Below are 21,750 nucleotides of genomic sequence, written 5' to 3' on the forward strand. Positions count from 1 at the left end.
ACTGTTGCAACGTATCATTGTACTGTGTGAATGTGTTAATGTTATCTGATTATCCTTCCTGAGATTTTGATACATTTTTGTATCACCCTAAGATTTTGGTTACTTAGTTTTTAGTTTCTATGTTGTGCTTTGTGTACTATCGTTTGTCTGTTTGTCTTTTCTTTTATGCGTGGCGTTGTCAGTTTATTTTGTTCTTATTAGTTTGAATGTCCCTCTGGTACCTTTCGACCCTCTTTTATGATATAGGTTTGTACAAATACTAGACAACACAAATAATGCATCCCATCTTATCCTATAAATTAAAGGAGATACAAATTTTCTTTTTGTTTTTGCTACAAATTATTAGACAAGTCTTTGATTATCACAAATCAAACGAACGAAAAACAATTTCAAATTCCTGAGATTGGGCAGTCATTTCCTAAATATATAGAAGATTGCGGAATACAAATGGTGTTACAGATACCTAAACCCGATCAGTCATTTATACACTTTTTATGTGTTTGTTTTACTGAATTGAGACTCGTTTCTTTTTTCAAGGAAAACAATCACGAAGAATGACGAATCTCGTAATTATATTAAAAACACGGTGTTACTGTTATACTTGTTATGTGTAGACGGTCTAACACGGTGTTACTGTTATACTTGATATGTGTAGACGGTCTAACACGGTGTTACTGTTATACTTGTTATGTGTAGACGGTCTAGTACGGTGTTACTGTTATACTTGTTATGTGTAGACGGTCTAACACGGTGTTACTGTTATACTTGTTATGTGTAGACGGTCTAACACGGTGTTACTGTTATACTTGTTATGTGTAGACGGTCTAATACGGTGTTACTGTTATACATGTTATGTGTAGACGGTCTAACACGGTGTTACTGTTATACTTGTTATGTGTAGACGGTCTAACACGGTGTTACTGTTATACTTGTTATGTGTAGACGGTCTAACACGGTGTTACTGTTATACTTGTTATGTGTAGACGGTCTAGTACGGTGTTACTGTTATACTTGTTATGTGTAGATGGTCTAGTACGGTGTTACTGTTATACTTGTTATGTGTAGACGGTCTAACACGGTGTTACTGTTATACTTGTTATGTGTAGACGGTCTAGTACCGTCCAGACTAACGTCATCATTAAAAACACGGTGTTACTGTTATACTTGTTATGTGTAGACGGTCTAGTACCGTCCAGACTAACGTCGTCATTAAAAACACGGTGTTACTGTTAAACTTGTTATGTGTAGACGGTCTAGTACCGTCCAGACTAACGTCGTATTAAAAACACGGTGTTACTGTTATACTTGTTATGTGTAGACGGTCTAGTACCGTCCAGACTAACGTCGTCATTAAAAACACGGTGTTACTGTTATACTTGTTATGTGTAGACGGTCTAGTACCGTCCAGACTAACGTCGTCATTAAAAACACGGTGTTACTGTTATACTTGTTATGTGTAGACGGTCTAGTACCGTCCAGACTAACGTCGTCATTGAAAACACGGTGTTACTGTTATACTTGTTATGTGTAGACGGTCTAGTACCGTCCAGACTAACGTCGTCATTGACGCTGTAACCTGAATAGACTAAACAAATAAAATACTGTTAGAACATTAATCTAAATAAACTTATATGCAACATGTTTCTGATGTATAATGAATTATAGTTCACATGCGAATAAATCTGTTATATTTTTAAAGAGATTTGTGAGTAATGGATCGAAAATTAACAATTAAAGATTTTTTTCTTATTTAACTTTTATGTAAAACTGAACATAGTAGAGTCACAAATCTGACAATTTTAAAACAGCTCTAATTATCATTTCGGTCTACTATGTTAAGCACTTGGCAGTTTTTACCAAAATTGTGAGACAAGTCGTTACATGCGATATTTCCATTAATTGACATTTTGTTCCAACGTCAGCATTTTGCCTATTACATAGAAACACTAATATACAATTGTTTCAAGTTCATAGATTCAGCATAAACATTTAAACAGAGGCGGAAAATGTCAAACGGATATTCAAACTCACAATGTGAAGATAAACTGACATAGCAAAAAAAAACGACGAAACGGTCTACAATAGACAAGACTGAAAACGAAAGACTGAGCTACGCAAATCAAATCAAAACCAGGATTGATGTGCCAGGTGCTTTATCTTAGCGTAAGCAGATCTTGTTCTATATGTGGCAAATGCATGTTCAAATTAAGGGAAACGTCTCAATATGTGTGGTGCGAGAAAAAGACGACGGGCTTTTGGTTTTGAAATATTTTAAAGGTTCTTTTGAGTTCAAAATTCAAGCTCTGGGAAGCATATCAACTAGGATATATATACACCATATACAGGCGTGGTTGGAATGTTGCTGGCAGGCTGGACTCATTTCTTTTGTTTACGAAGACCCTTATTATCAATATATAGATGCAAGTCAAGATGCAAATCAGACTTAATTGTATTAGTGGGATCCTTAATTATTTTTAATTTTCAAAACCAAAGGAAGAGCGTTTTCGTTCTTTTTCTGATTGTCTATTTTATTCATCATTGTACGTATGTTTTCAAATAGCATCCCTGCTAGTACATTTGGTATATCTTTTTACAATGTAACGAAATAAATCAAGTTGGAAAGTTGGCAGTTGTTATCAAGATGTTCGTTTCTATGTATGACCATGTGTGTTTCTTTGGCGTTGTTGGTTTCCGTTGTTTTCCTCTTGTAGGTGATGTGTTTTAAACCCGGATTTGTTGTATCTCAATCGATTTATGAATTTCAAATAGAGGTATAATACTGTTGCCTTTATTTAAAACCAATTGTCCGATTTTTAGTGCGTGACCAATATAGTAAAGCATCCACCATGATGGTTGCCATGGCGAAAACATGAACACAGGATTACAATTCAAATGTCAACTTATCAACTTATGTTGATTTCGAAAGTCTGGTTGTCTTTGTTTATCTCATGCAAAGCCTTTCTTGGCTTTGATAGATATTATCGTATTATAGGTTTTCGTGCTATTTAGAATGCAGTGTGATGTTACTATTCCATTTAAAAAGTATGCATAGTACGAATTCATATGACGTACGAAACATATGATCTGACGATATGAGACATACCGAGAAATTATGAAGATAAAAGAGTTATAAGTAAAATTTAATCACTTTTTGATTGCATATATGTTCAGAAAGCAGTGTGAATGTGAGTTTTTAAACTAATAGGTCCTGATCTGACAGCAAGCAAGTCGAGCTCCAGCGTTTCCGGTTTTCAGACTCTCGTCATTACCCCCTCTTCCTAAATCATCAGGATCTGCGTGAACCTAAGTAAAAGTCAAGAACATAGGGGTGTTTTATTGAATCTTGTTTAAACTACTTTACCAATATATTCTTCTTGGGAAAGCTAAGAAATACATGTATCACAAATATGAGCACAATAGTCATTTGTAAGCAGGTCTATATTTCACACCAGTTATTTTGTTAAATGTGTAGAGAATAAGAACAACAACTTACAAATTAGGAAACTTTGGACATGTTGAAATATACGTATAAAGTCATAATTCTTCATTTGTGTTACACAATAAGATTGTGTGTCAGCGTATGCTAACAGGTTGAACAATGTCGGCTATTTTTCAGTCAATCAAACAAAACTAAATATTTGTTTCATTTATTTTTGTAAAACAAATATCAACATGATTTTGGTTAAACAATTTTTTATGCATTTATATAACATCTTTAGTTTTAATTGAGTTATCATTAAAACGAAGATGTGGTATGATTGCCAATGAGACTACTATCCACTAAACGACAAAACTTACGGCCTAATTTATGTAAAAAGAATTAAACGAAAAACAAATATCTAACACATCAATATTAACATGTGTCGGTGTCATATGGCCTATCCGTAGGCATTTTCAAAAACACTACCGTTGAGTGCCACATCTAATCTGTGTGTTAACATTAATACATATAAAATTGTATTGATGATTTCATTTTAAATTCATTAAAAATGCCTTATGCTAAAATAAGTTTCACCGCACAATACGACAATAGCCTATGATTAATACATTACACCTATATATCTACAGAGAATCGTTGATAACTTACCACAATACCTCTGCCGATGATTGAAAGCTCTCGTCTTTCCCGCATTCTAATAAAATTGTCGTAAATAGCCAAATTTGCTACTCCCCAGTTGTTTGCGTAAATATTACCAAGGTCTCCAACATGGCGACGCGGTGCATCACTTGGTCCTGCATGATTTTGGTTGAATGGATTAAAATGCGGTCCTGCATTACTGCAGTCTATAAATGTTAGATTTATTTATATGCAGCATACAAGAATTAAGAAACAACATGTTTTTTATCAAATATGTTTGTTTACTCTATACATAGAAAATGTTTATACATTTTATTCGTATACATCGTACTAATTTCATATTGCGTAAATTAAAATTATTTTTTATAATAAAAGGATATTTGATACTGCAGAGATACTTATATGCCCCGGAAATCAGAGATTTATATATCAATCAAAGATCGAAATGTAATAAACTTACTAGAACACACAAGCTTAGTGCACATAACCTTACTACTTATGAATATCTATTAGATACCACTTTTTCACAAGTTATTTTTTAATACGTTTACTTACTACGTCCGAAAGTCCCTCGTTCATGGACATGGAAGCCGTGTAATCCAGGTCTCAAACCATATATTCTCCCTGTTATTTGAACATGTTGGGTATTGTACTGAAAATAATATATGCATAAGATTAACAACTCTTCATTGTTGTCCTGATATTTCCGTAACGTGTAAGCTGTTTAGTTCATCATTGCAAATCAGTTAAAGATGGTCAGAACATACAAGAGGGAAATTCTAACTCATAGATCAAAAATAAACTGACAACGCAATTGCTAAAAAAAAAAGACAAACAAACAGGTAATAGTACACAAAACACAACATAGAAAACTAAAGACTAAGCAACACGAACACCACCAAATACTTGGGGAAAAAACTCATGTGTTCTGAAAGGGTGAGTATATCCTACTCCATATGTGGCACTCGTCGTGTTGTTCATGCTTGTAGGTCACATTCGTGGTGAAAAGGGAAGTGGATTATTGTTACGACATGTGGAACATATCAGATATCATCTGTGAAACGGTTTTTCCATAATGGTCGACTAACTCGTGATGGCATCCGTAAAATTTACGAGGGGATGGTCTTAACTTCACTATTTGTAACTCTTTGTTTAATAGCTTCCTTGTGAGCAGCAACTAACCAGTAAGGGTCATGGTAATGGAAAAAAAAGAACTGGACTCATGTAAACTGAAACTTTTCATTCTCTATGGTATCATTAACAAAGACATTTCAGATATATACAAAAAAAGCGGGCAGCCATTTATACTGTTTGCGTTCTTGACTTTTTTTAGTAATTGTTTCTTACCTCTTAATAGACGGACCTATTTTTACCTTCTTATTATTGTATTAGTTCATTTACTTTCTCAATGTATAGAAGTTTGTCACTTAGGTCAACTGCGATTTGACTCGGGTTACTCGTGTATAGAGACGGGTAGAGTTTCTCTTAAACGTAATCAAGTTAACCTTTTGACCCGAGTGCTACCTACCTCGAAGGTAGGTTTAGTCGATTAGAGTAAACAAACACGAGATTGAAGAACAAGACATTTAGTGAAGTAAGTAAAAACTGAAAACAAAGTATCTTCAAGCTTAAGCTATTAGCATTTTACACTGGGTAACAAATGGCAACAATAAAAAGTTTAATAAACCAAAAAAAATGCAAAATGCAACTGTTATTAATTAAATACAAAAAATGAACGTTTCCATCGATTTGGTACGACATGATCAACCAGTGTGGGTACTTTGCCGTTGCTGGCAACTAGAAATAGATTATTCTTTAGGCTGTAGCATATTTATATAGCAAAGGCTATTTTGCTTGTTGTTTTTAAGATGGCATTTCTTATATTTTTCGACAGAACAATTAAAAATAAACGGCGCCGGCAAAATAGAAAAATAAGCTTTTTGGCCAGTTTTGATTAAAATATCTTAACTAATCCGACACAAAGGCATATATTTTAGCAATGTTCATTTTTCCGGCGCTGGAAATATCGTAAATTATCATCTGGCCGCTTTCTTTGTAAGCAGATATTTTTTATATTTACTTTTGAAAAGTACTATGAAAATGTACATTATTAATATAACACAAAACAAATCTTATCATTACTCTTATAGTTAAATAATATAACACTAATAATGAATATTCGAGATCATAATTGTTTAAAACATTTCTAAAATTCTTTTGAAGGATTTGAAGTTTTACGTAACGCTACTTTTTTTACACGAGTAACCCGATTTAATCAAATCAATGTCGACATTGGTGTTAAGGAAATTATCATCTGATTGTAAACCCATAGGTTAATTCGGAAGGGTATGTAAAGCAACAGAAATGGGAAATGTTTCGAACAGACACCAACCCAACCACACCTCATATTTTTACAGCAAAAAATACTCCGTGATTGATTTCACTCCAACTAAGCATATTGGAATTTTAAATGAGTTGAAACCAATAAGTAATTAAATGAAATATTCCTTACAAAGTTCAACTTCATTATTAAGAACAATAAATATTTGTAATAATTGTGGTCAATTTCTATCATTTGTCTATCGACCGAGAAGAAAATTGGGAAAAATCCAAAGTTTGTCTTTTTTAAAGAGAAATTGAAAAAGTAACTGTTTAAAATCATGCAACCCTTTGTAAACTTTGGAAAAGAAAACAGGGCATTCATTAGGAATATGTAAATCAAAAAACTTAAAACATAACTGACTTTAAATTCATAAACTGTTTTGGCAAAAGTATTAACTGCTGTCAACGAATAAAATATCGAATCATTAGTTAAAAGCTAGAACAACTTTTATTATATCTACATTCTTGAAAAACAATGGATGACATCGATTATTATTCAAACATGGTGCGCTATTAATTGAAAAATGACATGATACTTTTCAAGAATTTTGATTTATCTTAACTGCTTTAGTGCAACCGTTATACTTTTGCTTTAGTTTCAAAAATATAAGTCAAACACTGCATTTTGCCCTATGTTCTAGTATAGCCATATATGACATGTTGGTTGTCAGGTAGGGTCATCGGACACATTCTTTTTATTACAAAAATGTACGAAAAATTGTTAAATTTTACTTTAAAGGGGTCAATAGACCGTTTTTGTCATGTTAAATTATTTGTAGATATGACTTTACTTAACATTATTGCTGTTTACGGTTTATCTCTTTCTATTACAATATTTAAGATAATAACAAAAAACTGCAACATTTTCTTAAAATTACAAGTTAAGGGGCAGTATCCCAACAACGAGTTGTCTGATTTTTTGAAAATATTTCAAGGAGTTTCAGAGGAGAATATTTTGGTGAAAGTTAACAGACGGCGACGGACAACAAATACTTAAAATGATTCAACTTATCTAGTATATTCTAAATTCAAAACCATATATATATATATATATCTTAATTGTTTAATATCACAGAACTAATTATTGCGTCATATATAGACGTGTATACTAGTGTTGCCTTTATGTTTATACAGGTATATATAGATAATGGTAGTAATTTGATTTTCAATTATACGTCAATTAGGCGTCAGTATAGAAAAATAATCTTTCCGAAGATGATACTGTAAAACATAGAGTTTTTAATATGATTATAGTGACCATCTTGTTACATAGTTCAAAGACATTCTTCAGAAAAGGGACCTAACTATTTTCATTCATCGAAATCAAATTGGAAAGAGTGTTGTCATGCCATATAAGACGCTTTTTTCATCCATTTCTTAAATTGATGTAAACAGGACTCAAGAAATCTGCTAAAACATCTCTTGATCTTTTTTTGATAAATGTTTTAAAAAAGGTTAACAAAAATAGCGAAACCCATGGTAAAGGGAAAAAAGGGATGGAAAAATACCTGGAAAAATCAAACGCTTCACCATACATTTACCAACCAATGAAATATTGCTTATTCGAATATCACATTTTAAACGTAATTAAGAAAGTATAAACGAGTTACGTATACGGCAATTTCTAGATCTGGAGAAAAGTAAGAAAAACAAACTTTCTGAACTTGAAACTTTATCTGATCCAACTAAACGAAAAAAGACTTTTTTATTAGTTGGATTCGTTATGTTGCCGTTTGTGTTTGTTGCACTTCAGTGGTCCTGTTGTTCCTTTTTTATTCTCTTATATTTGATGGGTTTTTATTTTAGTTAGTGGGTTTTAGTTTGTAACCTAGATTTGTTTTCTCTCAATCGATATACTAGTATGTCTTTTGAACGCCGGTATACTACTGTTACTTTTTCTTATCGGGTCAAAAATCAATTGTGGTATTAAAAACATTAACTTTACTAAATATATTTTTCTATACATATTATGCACTAACGGTCATACAACCAGTCTATACTTTGTATATGCCATCGCGTAATGTAATGTTTTCCCAGACTGTTTATGGGGTCCTTACACTAAATAAATGGATGTGTACTGCTTGATTTGAATATGGTTAAATTGATTGTTGGTGCTCGTTGTATATATAAAAATATTTAAAGTTTATTGTTTTAAAGATTTATCAGGCCTATGTCTTTTTGTTTGAATTGTCAATTCAGATTTTTGTTATATCTTACTACAATAAGATATGGGTTAGACCTTCTCTTAAAGTCCATACTGTGCCCTTGATTTGTTAACATGTACCTCATTTTGGTCTTCGGTGGATAGTTGTCTTATTATTAATCATACTACGCTTTCGTTTTCTTCCATGCTTGTTCAAATAATTAAGTGATCGCCACTTAGAAATACCACATAACAATGAACATTATGAATTAGAAGTATTTTTGTTGTTTATAAAAAACAATCAACAAAAATAAAAAAAAGACTCCGTTATATAATGTATGGATGACTTTTAAATTAAAGTATGTTTACGTAACAATGTTTTTTTGTTATTTGTTTTTTTTTTCTGTTTAACCAACTAAAACAGGCCTATTTGTAATAATCATTCATAATATTTGTCAAAGTTGACCTTAAACTTTGATCATTTACCAATAACTTGTCCTGTTTTATGTACGCGGTAGTTACAAACAAGTTAATAGAGTACAGAAACGTTTCTCGCTTGAATAGAACTCGGTTGATTGAAAACATGTGAGAAAACGTTCGTAAAACCAACTTGCAAAGCTTTAATGTGTGTTTTCAAAATCACAAATAACTTATTACTTATCTTTGTCTAACAGGTTATATAACACATGCAATAACTTAATTTTTTTCTTATACTTGTTGACGCAAGGTTAGTATTCCTTGTACTCTGTTTCGATTTGTTGGGTCATACAACTGGCAGTATGCTCTGGTATCTCTTTGCCCTGTTGATAAACAAAAATATATATTTATTTATATTGTTTGAAGGTTCATGTTTCAAACTGGGTATTTAACTAGCTTTGTAAGAAAGAAAGAAGCAAAACAAAACATGAGGAGGTTGTTATTCTTTGAAAAGGTACTACAAATTGATGCTATCACGGACGATGTAAAACAAACATAATCCCGCCACATGCTACATGTGCTTTTCCCAAGTCCGGATTATGAAGTTCAGTGGTTGTCGTTTGTTCATGTTTGTCTTATTTGTTTGTCGTTACTTGATTGGTTATAAATTAGACCCTTAGTTTTCTCAATTAAATTGTTTATTATATATTTCATGTTGGGTCTTTCTGGCCGACTAAATTTTATGCTTTTTTTCTCATTGTTGACCTCCTTATTTTGGAAATAGAAGACGTGTTTTTAACTTACTAACTAAGTAAAAATAATAATCTCCAGACCATAGCAACATTATCATTATAATAGTTCTCATATTTACTGTACTGATTTTTATATACCATATGCCAATTTTAACAAGGTATGTCTCCTCAGTGATGCCCATATCAAAGTACCAGACGAAAATTAAAATTTTTTACCAATATTTTGGCACAACAAACGGTATTTCTAAAGGTCTTGGCACAAATGTTGGTTTTTTTTGGCGCCGGAATATTTTTCGAAACGACTTCTTTTTATTTTCTTTATATAGTTTTATCTTTTATCTGCATAGTTAAAGGTGGCACGGTAGTATTTGCATTCCAGAATTTAGGTTGCTCTTTTGTGTACCCTACTGAGGTTAATGTATCTAAACAGTGTGATTGGACAACAAATACAGTATCAACTGAACATACTTTCCCAAACTGAGGGATGAATCAGGTGTAGAAAAGTATGAAATAATTTTACATACAGATGAAAATGAATTTTTGAGAATTTTTTTTAATTTTTTATTCACTGCACCATAAAAAACCTAAAAGAACTAGTGGCCTTAGGTTTTTAAAAATAGCAAAAAAAGTAAACGGTCATGATACATATTCAAATTCATTTCTGAATAGTAAAATGAAAGTACTTCAGTTAACTGTGAATGTAGAATTTTTTGCAGTGTTAGAAAGTGGTGAAAATTCTAAAAAGGCTATCATTATCCCTTATGGGCCAGGAAATACTACCGTGCCACCTTAAACAAATCTTTAAGCTTTGGTATATTTGCCTGTGGGTGGATTTATCTTTATTGAGATCTAAAAAAGTTTTTAGTGTCGAGTTTTATGCAAACAGATTAAATAAATGATAGTGGGGATGAATTTCATTAATGATGGGAGTTCACATATAACTGCTTATTTGGCGATAAAAGAAAATGTGTTCCTCCTTGTCTACAATTTTGCAAACTTTACACATTCTATCTTTTCTTGGCATTTTCTTATATTGACCTGTTTTAATTTGCAAGTTATGGTCACTTGTCGAATTTTGTTAAAAGTTGACGACTTAAAAAAAAGTTTTAGATTGTGCAAGTAGTCTTCAGTCTGGTCAAAGCACGTGTATTTCCGTAAATAAAAGAAACAGTGGTATATAGCTGTTCAAAGGTCATACATCAATTGAGAGAAAACAAATCCGGGTCACAAACTTAAAAATAGGGAAACACTTCAAACCATATGAGGAAAACAATGAAACAACAGAAACACTGAAGGCAACAAAAACAACATACATAGGAACGAACTATTAGAAAACAACTGTTATATTTCTTACTTGGTACAGGACAGTTTAAGAAAAACATTTGGTTGAACCTGGTTTATATATAACATTTTTTTAACAGCGGTATACTACTGTCGCCTTTATTTTTGGCTAGCCAAACCTCACGCTTTATGCCAATGTTTAAAATTCCGCTAAAATTCAACAAATATTTTCAAAGGTAATTTCATAAACTGGCTAAAAACTTTTAATTTATTTATCTTAGACAGTTTTTCTTTTGTCACACAATATCAGTTAGACTAACACTGTCTTGAATTAGAAATACTTTTTTGAAATAAAAGAACTTCAGATATTTAAAATCCTCATAAATTATTTATAAAGAAGAAAAAGATATTATAATCTCAAACTTAACGTGTCTGTTGTGTGATACAGATAGTCTGTATTTTTAAAATGGCTTAACGGTGTGAAAACTACTTATTTGAACTTAAACAAAAATAAATTACATTCAAATTGTTGAATGAATACGGGAAAATCTTTTTTAATGCAATAGAATTTGATGCGACTGAAATACAAGTAAGAGGTGTAGCGCTGTGAATTCAACGCACCATTGTCTATATTTGAAAATGCATGTACCAAGTCAGGAATATGACAGTTGTTATCCATTCGTTTGATGTGTTTTATCATCTGATTTTGCCATTTGATAAGGGACCTTCCGTTTTGAATTTTTCTCGGAGTTCATAATTTTTGTGATTCTTCTTTTTGAATATTATTTTAATCGATATCATTCAAGTTCAAGTTGCCTTGAATCTTGTTTCATTTAGTCAGAATATCTATCGGGAAATCAATCCGTGCTAAACACAGAATAAGCAAAGAGAAAAATAAAAAAAGAGGTTTCCAGTTGTCGGTTAACTATCATGTATTGAACGCTACCACGTATGGAATATGGAGCGGAAAAATCTGAAGATTAAGGACAAATACAAAATATATTTACAGGCGGTAAAGATGAAGATCATCCTTCCTTATAGTGCAATCATTTGGTTTAAGTTATTTACATTTTGTCTTGTCGAGCTTTTATAGCTTCTTCACGCGGTTTCGGTTTTGCACTTTCCTGAAGGTCATACATTTGTACGATGTTGCCTAAACACAGGTAATTGATCTTTGGTGGATAGTAAGATATCTCATTAGTATTCATACCACGTCTTCTTGTCTTTACTAGTCTAACGATATTGTAGACATGTAAGCAAGTTAAATCGCAAGCATTTCGGGGATTTTACGTTTCGTAGAACTTAAAGAACCTGTTATTCACACAGTAGAATGTGTCCCTTCCTAAAGGACATTGTTTTTGCGGATAATATCATGTTTAATCGTATAATCTCAAGAAGGCTTACCTTGAACCATGGATGTAGCAAGAAAAACCAACACACCTAAAGTTAGCATAAGAATCATCTTTCCTTGTTTGACAACTTGACTATTGTTGATCAGTATTTATACGAACAAGTACAGGTATGTGCTGTTGAAACGTGTTGTTTCATTTACGGTTGCCAGATCTATTAATTATTTGTCTTGTGCATTTCGTATGATATCTTTCACTGTCTCTAGAAATAATGTTTGGCACTAGATGTAACTATCCGAAATCTGATATATCGGGCTAAATTAAACCGTTATCATCGAAACCAGAATACTTTATCACCAAATTTAACGTGCGAAAGAGAAATTGGAAGGTGTTGGCGTTTTGTAACATTTACTCTCTTAACAAAACTTGACAGAAAAAAAGAAAAGCAAGGGCGATAAGTTTCTTTGGAAAGAGACATACATACAAATATACTTCATCTGTTAAATGTTTTTATTGTTATTTCATTTCACCATGGACTTTTTATTCTACCAATGGTAATATGTTTGTGTTTTTAACTGATGGAAATGCATAATCTCTAGAAGGAGCATGATCAGGTGCGTCTCTCGCTATGCATTCATCTCTCGAAATGCGAATCCACATTTCGTCAAAATGTTACGAGAATAGAACGCAATCTATTATATTATTTGGTTGCACAAAAATCATACTACTAAGGTTGATAATAAAGCTTACACAATTCAGTATAGGTATGATCAATTGTGTCGTAATTTTGTTTTATGAATTTCATTCCAGACGTATACTTCTATTATGTCAAATGTAACAAGATGTAAGACTGAGAGTACATGTTGCTAGTGAGGTTTGACAAAGACTATGTGTATCATTTATTTTAGGTAAAACACACCTTTCGACTGATAAGTTCTGTACATGTTTGATACGAATGATGTAAGACTTGTTTGACAACGAATACTTATTCGTAAATAAATTGATATAAGGTCGAAAATCCAAGTAACGAACATTATATGCATGTAAATATCTCAAACAATTTGTTTCCCTTTATAACAAGTATAGTATTACATGACAATAATGTATATAATTCACAAATATGTAGACAGGCAACTGTGTGTCTAATTAAATGATAAAAATTAAAACAACAGATGTACCAACCAATAAAAAGTAAAATCCTAAAAATACCAAATGCCGAGAAAATTAAAAACGGAAAGTCCCTATTCAAATGGCAAAATCAAAAGCTCAAGCACCTCAAACTAATGGGTTACAACAGTCATGTTCATAACTAAGTACAGGCATTTTCTTATGTACAAAATGGTGGGTTAAACCTGGTTTTATAGCTAACTAAAAATTCTTACTCCTTTGCAATCGCATAAATAAATCTATTATATTGACAACGATGGGTGAACAAAACTAACAGACATAATAGATAAAGATATAAAAAATTTGGATACAGCAGTCAACATTATGTTACAGTTTTCATCAATATAAAAACAAACAAACATGTAAAAAACACACATAAAGGCATATAGACAAATTAATCACATAAGTAAAAAGAAAGACAAGAATACGAGTTAACTATATCACAATAACACAATGACAAGATGTTAAAGAGATACTCCTAGTATAACCGGTAACAGTTGTAAATAGAGACCGATATGCAAACTCTTTTTATTTCCATATGTATTATCTCACCTCCTATACATTTCTAGGAAAATGATTTGTCACAAGCGTCCGTGTGGATACCGTGTAAATTTCATATGGGGTTAGAAGTCTTGGTTTATTGGTGGGGTTCGTGTTGTTTATTTTTTCTATTTTTTTTATAGTTTTCTATGTTATGTCATGTGTACTATTGTTTGTCTGTTTGTCCTTTTCATTTTTAGCCATGGCGTTGTCAGTTTATTTTTGTTTTATGAGTTTGACTGTCCCTCTGTTATCATTCGTCCCGCTTTTATTTCAATATACGGTTAGTAGTGATGTTATGTCCTTTTATAAAAACAACACGATGTTGAGAAAAATCTGAAGTATCTCGTCCGGACAACAGACGGAAATATTGATGATGAACTACTAAAAGAAATGCAGAAAATACATTAAGCCAACAAGATGATATTGTTGGCATTTGTTTTTGTATAGATTATTGGAAGTATGATCTTTATATCAAAGACTTGATCACTGGTCTCAATGCCACATGTCAAGATAGTCGTTAAGATAAATACGGTACACAGTATGCTCGTGGTCTAATATTATTAGTTACATAGTGTGTTAGTGACCTTATTCTATGCAAATATATATAATGGGTCACTAAATGTCGCATTGGGTGAGAGCGACGCTCGAATCCCTATATGGAATTAACTTACTCCATATGTATCGTATTAGGTCACTCGCACAGTCACTATGTAAAAAAGTTATCTTACCAACTATCTTTAACATGTGGTAATCTAAATAGTGACCTAAAAAAAATCAAGTATTCGATACCGTCTGTATCTAGAACCTAAACACCGTGATCATATATCACCACTACTAACTGTGAATTGCAATAGACGTATTTGCACTTGTATGCAAAATTGTGCGCCATTACGTAGAATCACACAGGTTCCCGTCAACTTTGACTCAACAATTCAAAATTTGACGTCACAATAAAAAGGTGATTGTTGCTTGACGTCAGAAGGTTATTCGGAGGCGATCTAAGGTCATTTGGAGACATAATTCAGCTAAATACCAAAAATGTAAATACGTTTATTAGCCCCGTATACCAACCTAATATGGAATATACACTGTCTCAAAGCGGTTCCCTTTAAACAATCATATTCCTAGATGCTTGTTTCCAAAAGTGTTTGGTTTTTTTTTCAATTATCTCGTAATTATTGGTTGATAATAGACATAGAAAAATACATTTGCAGGAGGACCAGGTCTATTCATATTGATGTTTATGTTTATATCGTGCTATGTGACCGTCGGCAATACCTGGTTGTTTAAGACTTATTATAAGTTGAATATGTGTTTTAGCATGTTATAAATCAGATATAAGAATTTGAGTCAAATTGGTGAATCTGTTACAAGGCAACATTTCTGTCCATATTCAAATTTCTTTTTTTTTTTCAAGTGATAGTCTAAATTTGTTATCACCCGCTTTTTCCCCAGAGAGATAATGAAGAATTTCATTATTGGTTGGTAATTTACTCTGATGGCAATGTAACAAAATCTGACAAAATACCGTAAGAGTATTATGTACCGCCCATTACTTCATTGTTCATACGTTCTCCCAAGCCCTGGTTGATTTCTAAAGATTTCGATGTTGTTGACAGTTGTTGACTTTTCTTTTATAGTTATCGAGGTGTTTTGTTTGACAAATGTAAAAAAATGCATGTAGTTCAAATTCCTACAAAAAAAACAGATATTGCCAGTTTTTGCCTGTGTTTTATAACAACTTTTTATACAAGTATTCATCATTGTTCAAGACAGTAAAAGTCACAATAACTTTTTATGCAAATAACTTGAAAGGACTTTAAATTGAAAGAAACAGAATAATGGAACTTTATATCTACAGGAGACAGGATTTTACACTAATGGATACTTTTAAAAATATCCCTGTCTACCAATTAGAATGTGCAGTTCGAAGGCAAACATAATTATTCGATTCAATATTGAGATTATCATTGGAAGATATAACATAGACAATGTATCATGATTTATTCAAAAGCTAAATCAATTAAACATGTAGAGGCTATAGGACACCGGCCCGTATGTGAGGTTTGAATATAAAGCCAAGTCAGAACAATGGTAAACTAAATCATAACTTGCGGTGATGCATTATAGGTTAATATGGCGTCCTTTGGTTAACTTATGGTACATATAAGAGCCACGTCTGTGAGAAATTACGAAAACTTAAGAATGTTCCATTTAGGACATTAATGTCATGATGCATAGTGTACCTGAAATGCCCATGATCGCTGTTGGGGGTTTCGAGCTGATGCAGTGACTGTCTCACAAGTGTTGTCGTTTTTGTGTGCCGTTTCTTTTCCTTATCATCATCGATTTTTTTATAGTTTTTATTTCAATTAAAATTATGATACACGCGTGTGATGCTTCTTTTTCAGGTGTTTCTCTTTCTTCTTGCTTAATAAATCTGGCAAACTATGATATAACACACAAGTTGCTTGATTTGATACTTTAGGAATAAAATCAATATCATTGTCAGCTGTTTATGTCACAATTAATACATTATCGGAAAACCACTTTATTCATTTCGTTTCATTTGAATAGAAATGTCCTTCCTAAGTATGATGAATTACATAAACGAAAATACATGCGCCTAAAGTATGCTTGTTACTGGCGTATACAACAGTAGTGCGTCATGCAAAATCTACCACCATTGAAATATGAATCCGAATTAAATGCACTCCTCTTGTTGTATTTATTTGGAGGACTAATTAACTTTCGAAATTTCATCATAAAAACTAAATATTCCTGAGGTGATTTCAATTCATGTTTAATTCAATTTTCAATTCTATCAAACATGTTACTTGAATTGTATGTTATGTTAAATATTAAAAAAAAGCGAACAGGATTGATTGATTGTTGGTTTTTTAACGCTAGTTTTGATTGCCATTTTTGGGCTATTTCGTTACGGCCATTTGTTATTGGTGGAGGAAGACGGAGTGCCCAGAGAAACCCACCGACATTCGATTGGGAAACTGACAAACCTGGTTAATTAAAATTGGAGTGAAGTGCACCCACTTGAGCGGGATTCGAACTAACAGTGATGACGATGACTGGCTGCAGTAGTAACTATTAGACCACTCTGCAACCGAGGCCTTAAAGCGAATTTGCCAAATGCATTGTTACAATTAACTATTTTTAAAAGAATATTTATTTTTTAAATTGGTCCCGAACCCTCTTTTGCTGACCTGGGTTGCCGTCGTTAGAACACTTTTATTAACAAAATTGTCTCCTCTTAAACAGCTGGGCCAAATTCGACCAAACTTGGACAAAGTCATCATTGGGTATTTACTTTCAAAAACATGTACGATGACACCGCATGCCAAATAAGATGTCCGCCATGGCTAAAGATAACACACAGGGGTAAAACGCAAATTTTTATAGTTATTTGGATGACCGATATAGATTGAAAGAAATCTCGAACAAGTGTTTTGCGTTAATACATCAACGGTGATGTCCGTAAGTATATCATAGAAAATATAATAGATAGTTAGATAGGAACTTAAATAATAAAAAATTATCAGCATTTAAGTCATCATTATTGAGGTAGTCTGGCAACTCCTCTTTTTAATGTCAATTTTTACCATTTTTGCGTTTTTTGGCTATCATCTTGAAATATATGAAAGATAAATAGACACATTTAATAGTAAAGATGACCAGCAAGACTAGATCTACGGGTAACTCATTTTACCACATTAATAAGGAGATTGCACATAGATGATACTATTTGTAACACTTTAGTAGTTTTTTTGGTTTTTTTTTTTTTGGCGAAGCGTTTGATAGAAAGAAAGTAAAAACAGAACAAATACACAACATTTTTGTCATTTGTTCTATTTTAATCCACAATGTTGGAGTCCGTTCATTGTTGAAGATGTGCATTGACCTAGGTAAACGACACGTGCTCTCTAGAGCCTCTTGAGAAGTTCTCTAAAATTATTTTAATATAGAACACACACCCAACGCTCTCTATACGAATGAAATTTACAGTTCACGGACTACAAAATAAAGGGGCCATTCAGATAAGAGACACATGTGTTAAAAATCAAGTAAAAAGATATATGACCGAAAAGTTGAGATTAGAGAATAAAAAGCAAAGAAATACGAAAAGAGAAAAATTTCAGAAACATAAAAGAAATCATATCTGAAGGATCTTCACAAAGACTCTCTTAAAAGCATTAATCTTAACGTTGCATAAATAATCATGTGCTGATCGATCTTACCTCACTTACATAGCGTAATCGCAGATGTTATTTAATTAATGGTTGCGTTATATAACGTTTTATTTGCAGTGTACAATATCAATTACAAAAAAATACATGTATTTCCTGTTTACATAAAAGAGAAAGATTGTAATTTATAAGACAAATTCTTATTTGTACTTTAAAAAGATGTAAATTATGGTCACATATATTTTGGTTACGGCATAGCCTAACCTGAATGTGTAATGAAGCGTATCTAAAAATGAAATTTGTAGTTACATATAGTTTAACGTATGTACAGTCAGCATTAATCAACATCATTATAATGAATACGTAATAATATAAGACTAAGCCATCATACCGAATACCAAAGTATTACCCACGCAATCCGATTACATCAATATTACTTTACTTTTTATCAAACCATGCGTAACCTAAAAGGATCTTATTTGAAAAAAAAATCTTTATATAACTGGTCGGAAACTAAAACAACAACTCAAACAAGAGGATGTTGAGTACGAACAGATTATTTTTCTTTTTATAGCAAGAACATGAACAAGACATAAGATTTGACCTTCAAATGCTGACTAGACGGGGAAGTGATTTATACATTCCAAAACGTTAATCAAAGAAAAGAAAACAATAAAAAGAAAACGCTTCTCTTCATGGGTCACACAGATAACTGAAAACCAGAATGAACTATCATAATGTCTTATGAAGTGGAAGTTGAGTATCTGGACCATCAATGTCAACATACATGTATTATTCATCTCTCTACAAAATAAAACGTTTTGAGAAAACAAATAGAGGCTAAAGAACGAAAGGTTTCCATTCTCAGTTCTATTTTAAACAAAAACAAAAATACAACTATTGTTTTATTAAAATTTGATGTTATAATTTTTTTCTTTTGCTTTAGTTTTCAGTGTTGTGCATTTTAAGTGAATAATTCGACATCATTGAATCCGTAATAATGTGAATTCCTTTTAACCCCTTAGCTAGAGATGGATTACAATTGAATGATGCATGTCCGGTCATTAAGAGAAAAGAATGTCAAAATTGAAGATGAAACAAATTTAAATAATTTGAATGAGCGGTTCGATCCACAAAAAAAAAATAATTCGAATACAGGTAACATCAAAATTAACTTATTTTCTAACATGTTATAAATCAGATATGAGAATTTGAGTTAAATTGGTGAATCTGTTACAAGGAGAGTCTTAATTAATACAGACAAGTCAAAAGTCGTTCACTTTAGAGCATCTTGCAAAAAACGGAGCGTATTTCAGTTCAGAATCGGAGGGAACATCTTGCAAATTACAGACAACTATAAATATCTTGGAGTTATTTTAAACGAGAAAAAAGATTATACATCAAATGCTGAAAATCTTTCTGCAGCTGGTGGAAGAGCACTCGGAGCTATTATATCGAAGATACACAGTTTAAAAGAATTTGGTATAAAGACTTATGAAAAACTGTATGTCTCTTGTATTGTACCTATACTCGACTACTGTTCTTCAGTGTGGGGTTTTAAAGACTTAAATTGTGTCGACACTGTTCAAAACAAGGTCATAAGATACTTTTTGGGAGTTCACAAGTTTGCTCCAAAGCTGGCTATCAACGGAGATGTTGGATGGTTACCTTCAAAAGAACGTCGCTGGTGTAATATGGTTAGATATTGGAACCGATTGATGGATATGGACAATAGTAGACTTTATAAAAGGGTGTTCCTATGGGACTACGAATTATCTACGAACAATTGGTCAACTAGTGTAAGATCAATAATGTCTGTAGTTGGTATGGATGATAACTTTCAACAAATGCTAAAATGTGTTGTTACTAGCGTCAGAAACAATCTTATGGATATATGTGCAACAAAATGGCATACGAACTTATCTAACTTTCCGAAACTTCGTACATATAGAACTTTTAAATCTACATATTCAACAGAAACATATGTTAAACAAAATTTAAAACGTAGAGAAAGATCGGTACTGGCCCAGTTTAGATGTGGCATTCTTCCGCTAAGATTAGAAACAGGACGTATTGTTGGTGAGCCAGAATACCAACGGATATGTAGAATGTGCGATTCCGGACATGTTGAAAATGAACTACACTTTCTGATTGAATGCCAGTTTAACAATGGACTACGTAATAAATTATTCTCTGGACTTAGTGAAACCGTATTAAATTTGAATAACAGTGAAAAGTTAAATTTATTATTGTCAGAATATCCTCGAAAAACAGCTCAATACTTAGAACATTCATTAACAAAACGCAGACAACACTTATATTTAAATAATTAACATGTATATATAATTCCTGAGACAATCTGAATTAATACTATAGTATCTATATTTGAAGTGACTTATAGGTCCATTGGGCCGGGTGTAATGTAATTGAAATATTTCAATATTGTACATCATTTGTTATACACAATGTCACTATAATAAACATATTTGTATTGTATTGTATTGTATTGTGCAAGGCAACATTTCTGTCCATATTCAAACTTATTTTTTTTTCAAGTGATAGTCTAAATTTGTTATCACCCGCTTTTTCCCAAGAGAGATAATGAAGAATTTCATTATTGGTTGGTAATTTACTTTGATGGCAATGTAAAAAAATCTGATAAAAAACGTAAGAGGTATTATGTACCGCCTATGACTTCATAGTGTATAAGTTCTACCAAGCCCTGGTTGATGGCTCGAGATAGCGATGTTATTGATAGTTGTTAGTTTTGCTTGCTTGCAGTTATCGAGGTGTATTGTTTGACAAATGTAAAAACTGCAAGTAGTTCAAATTCCTAAAACATGTACAAATAAAATAATATTTCAATTGATTGTCGGTGATTTTTAACCATTTTCTGTAGAAGTGTTCATCATAATATTGTTCAAGACAGTATAAGTCACAAAAATTGTTGGTGAAAATATCTAGAAAGGACTTTAATTAAATACAAGAAACAGAATAATGGACCTTGTTTATATTTACAGGAGACAGGATTGTACACTAAAGGATACTTACAATTTCGCCGTGAACCATTAAGAATGTGCAACTCGAAGACAAACAGTTCTATTCGCTTCAATACAGAGATTATCATTGGAAGATATAACATGGACTGTATGTCATGGTTTTTTCAAAAACAAAACCAGTAAAACATGTAGAGGCTATAGGACACCGGACTATAAGTGACGACCGAAAAAGGGTAACCTAAAACAAGACTTGCATAAAAGGTTAATATAATGTCCTTTCTTTTAACTTATGATGCATGAAACAGCCACTTCTGTGGGAAATATCGAAAATTTAAAAATGACCTAATTGGAACATTGATTCCATGATTAATAGTGCAACTGAAATGCCTATTATCCCTGTGATGGTATCGTTCGGGCTGATGCAGCGACTGTCTCAC

At 32.2% G+C, this 21,750-nt stretch overlaps 1 protein-coding gene across 1 annotated transcript; it reads right to left on the minus strand.

Moving 5' to 3' along the window:
- Window positions 1–3,124: 3,124 nt before the first annotated feature.
- LOC139493437 (superoxide dismutase [Cu-Zn]-like) lies at window positions 3,125–12,586 on the minus strand. The gene is made up of 5 exons (XM_071281838.1): window positions 12,458–12,586; window positions 9,318–9,403; window positions 4,634–4,730; window positions 4,088–4,284; window positions 3,125–3,303 (listed from the first exon to the last, which is right to left on the minus strand). Exons 1-5 carry the CDS (start codon window positions 12,513–12,515, stop codon window positions 3,199–3,201), a joined length of 543 nt encoding a protein of 180 aa, XP_071137939.1. The 5' UTR covers window positions 12,516–12,586; the 3' UTR covers window positions 3,125–3,198.
- Window positions 12,587–21,750: the final 9,164 nt, after the last annotated feature.

Source organism: Mytilus edulis, chromosome 10 (assembly GCF_963676685.1).
Source record: "Mytilus edulis chromosome 10, xbMytEdul2.2, whole genome shotgun sequence".
In the NCBI taxonomy this organism is placed as follows: domain Eukaryota; kingdom Metazoa; phylum Mollusca; class Bivalvia; order Mytilida; family Mytilidae; genus Mytilus; species Mytilus edulis.

Excerpts from the sequence above, each read along its gene's own strand:
- LOC139493437 (XM_071281838.1), bottom strand. The coding sequence starts at position 12,515 with ATGATTCTTATGCTAACTTTAGGTGTGTTGGTTTTTCTTGCTACATCC. Across the intron at positions 4,731-9,317 it reads TACTAACCTTGCGTCAACAA|TACAATACCCAACATGTTCA; the intron begins GTATAAGAAAAA and ends TATTATTTTCAG. Across the intron at positions 4,285-4,633 it reads ACGAGGGACTTTCGGACGTA|ACTGCAGTAATGCAGGACCG; the intron begins GTAAGTAAACGT and ends TAACATTTATAG.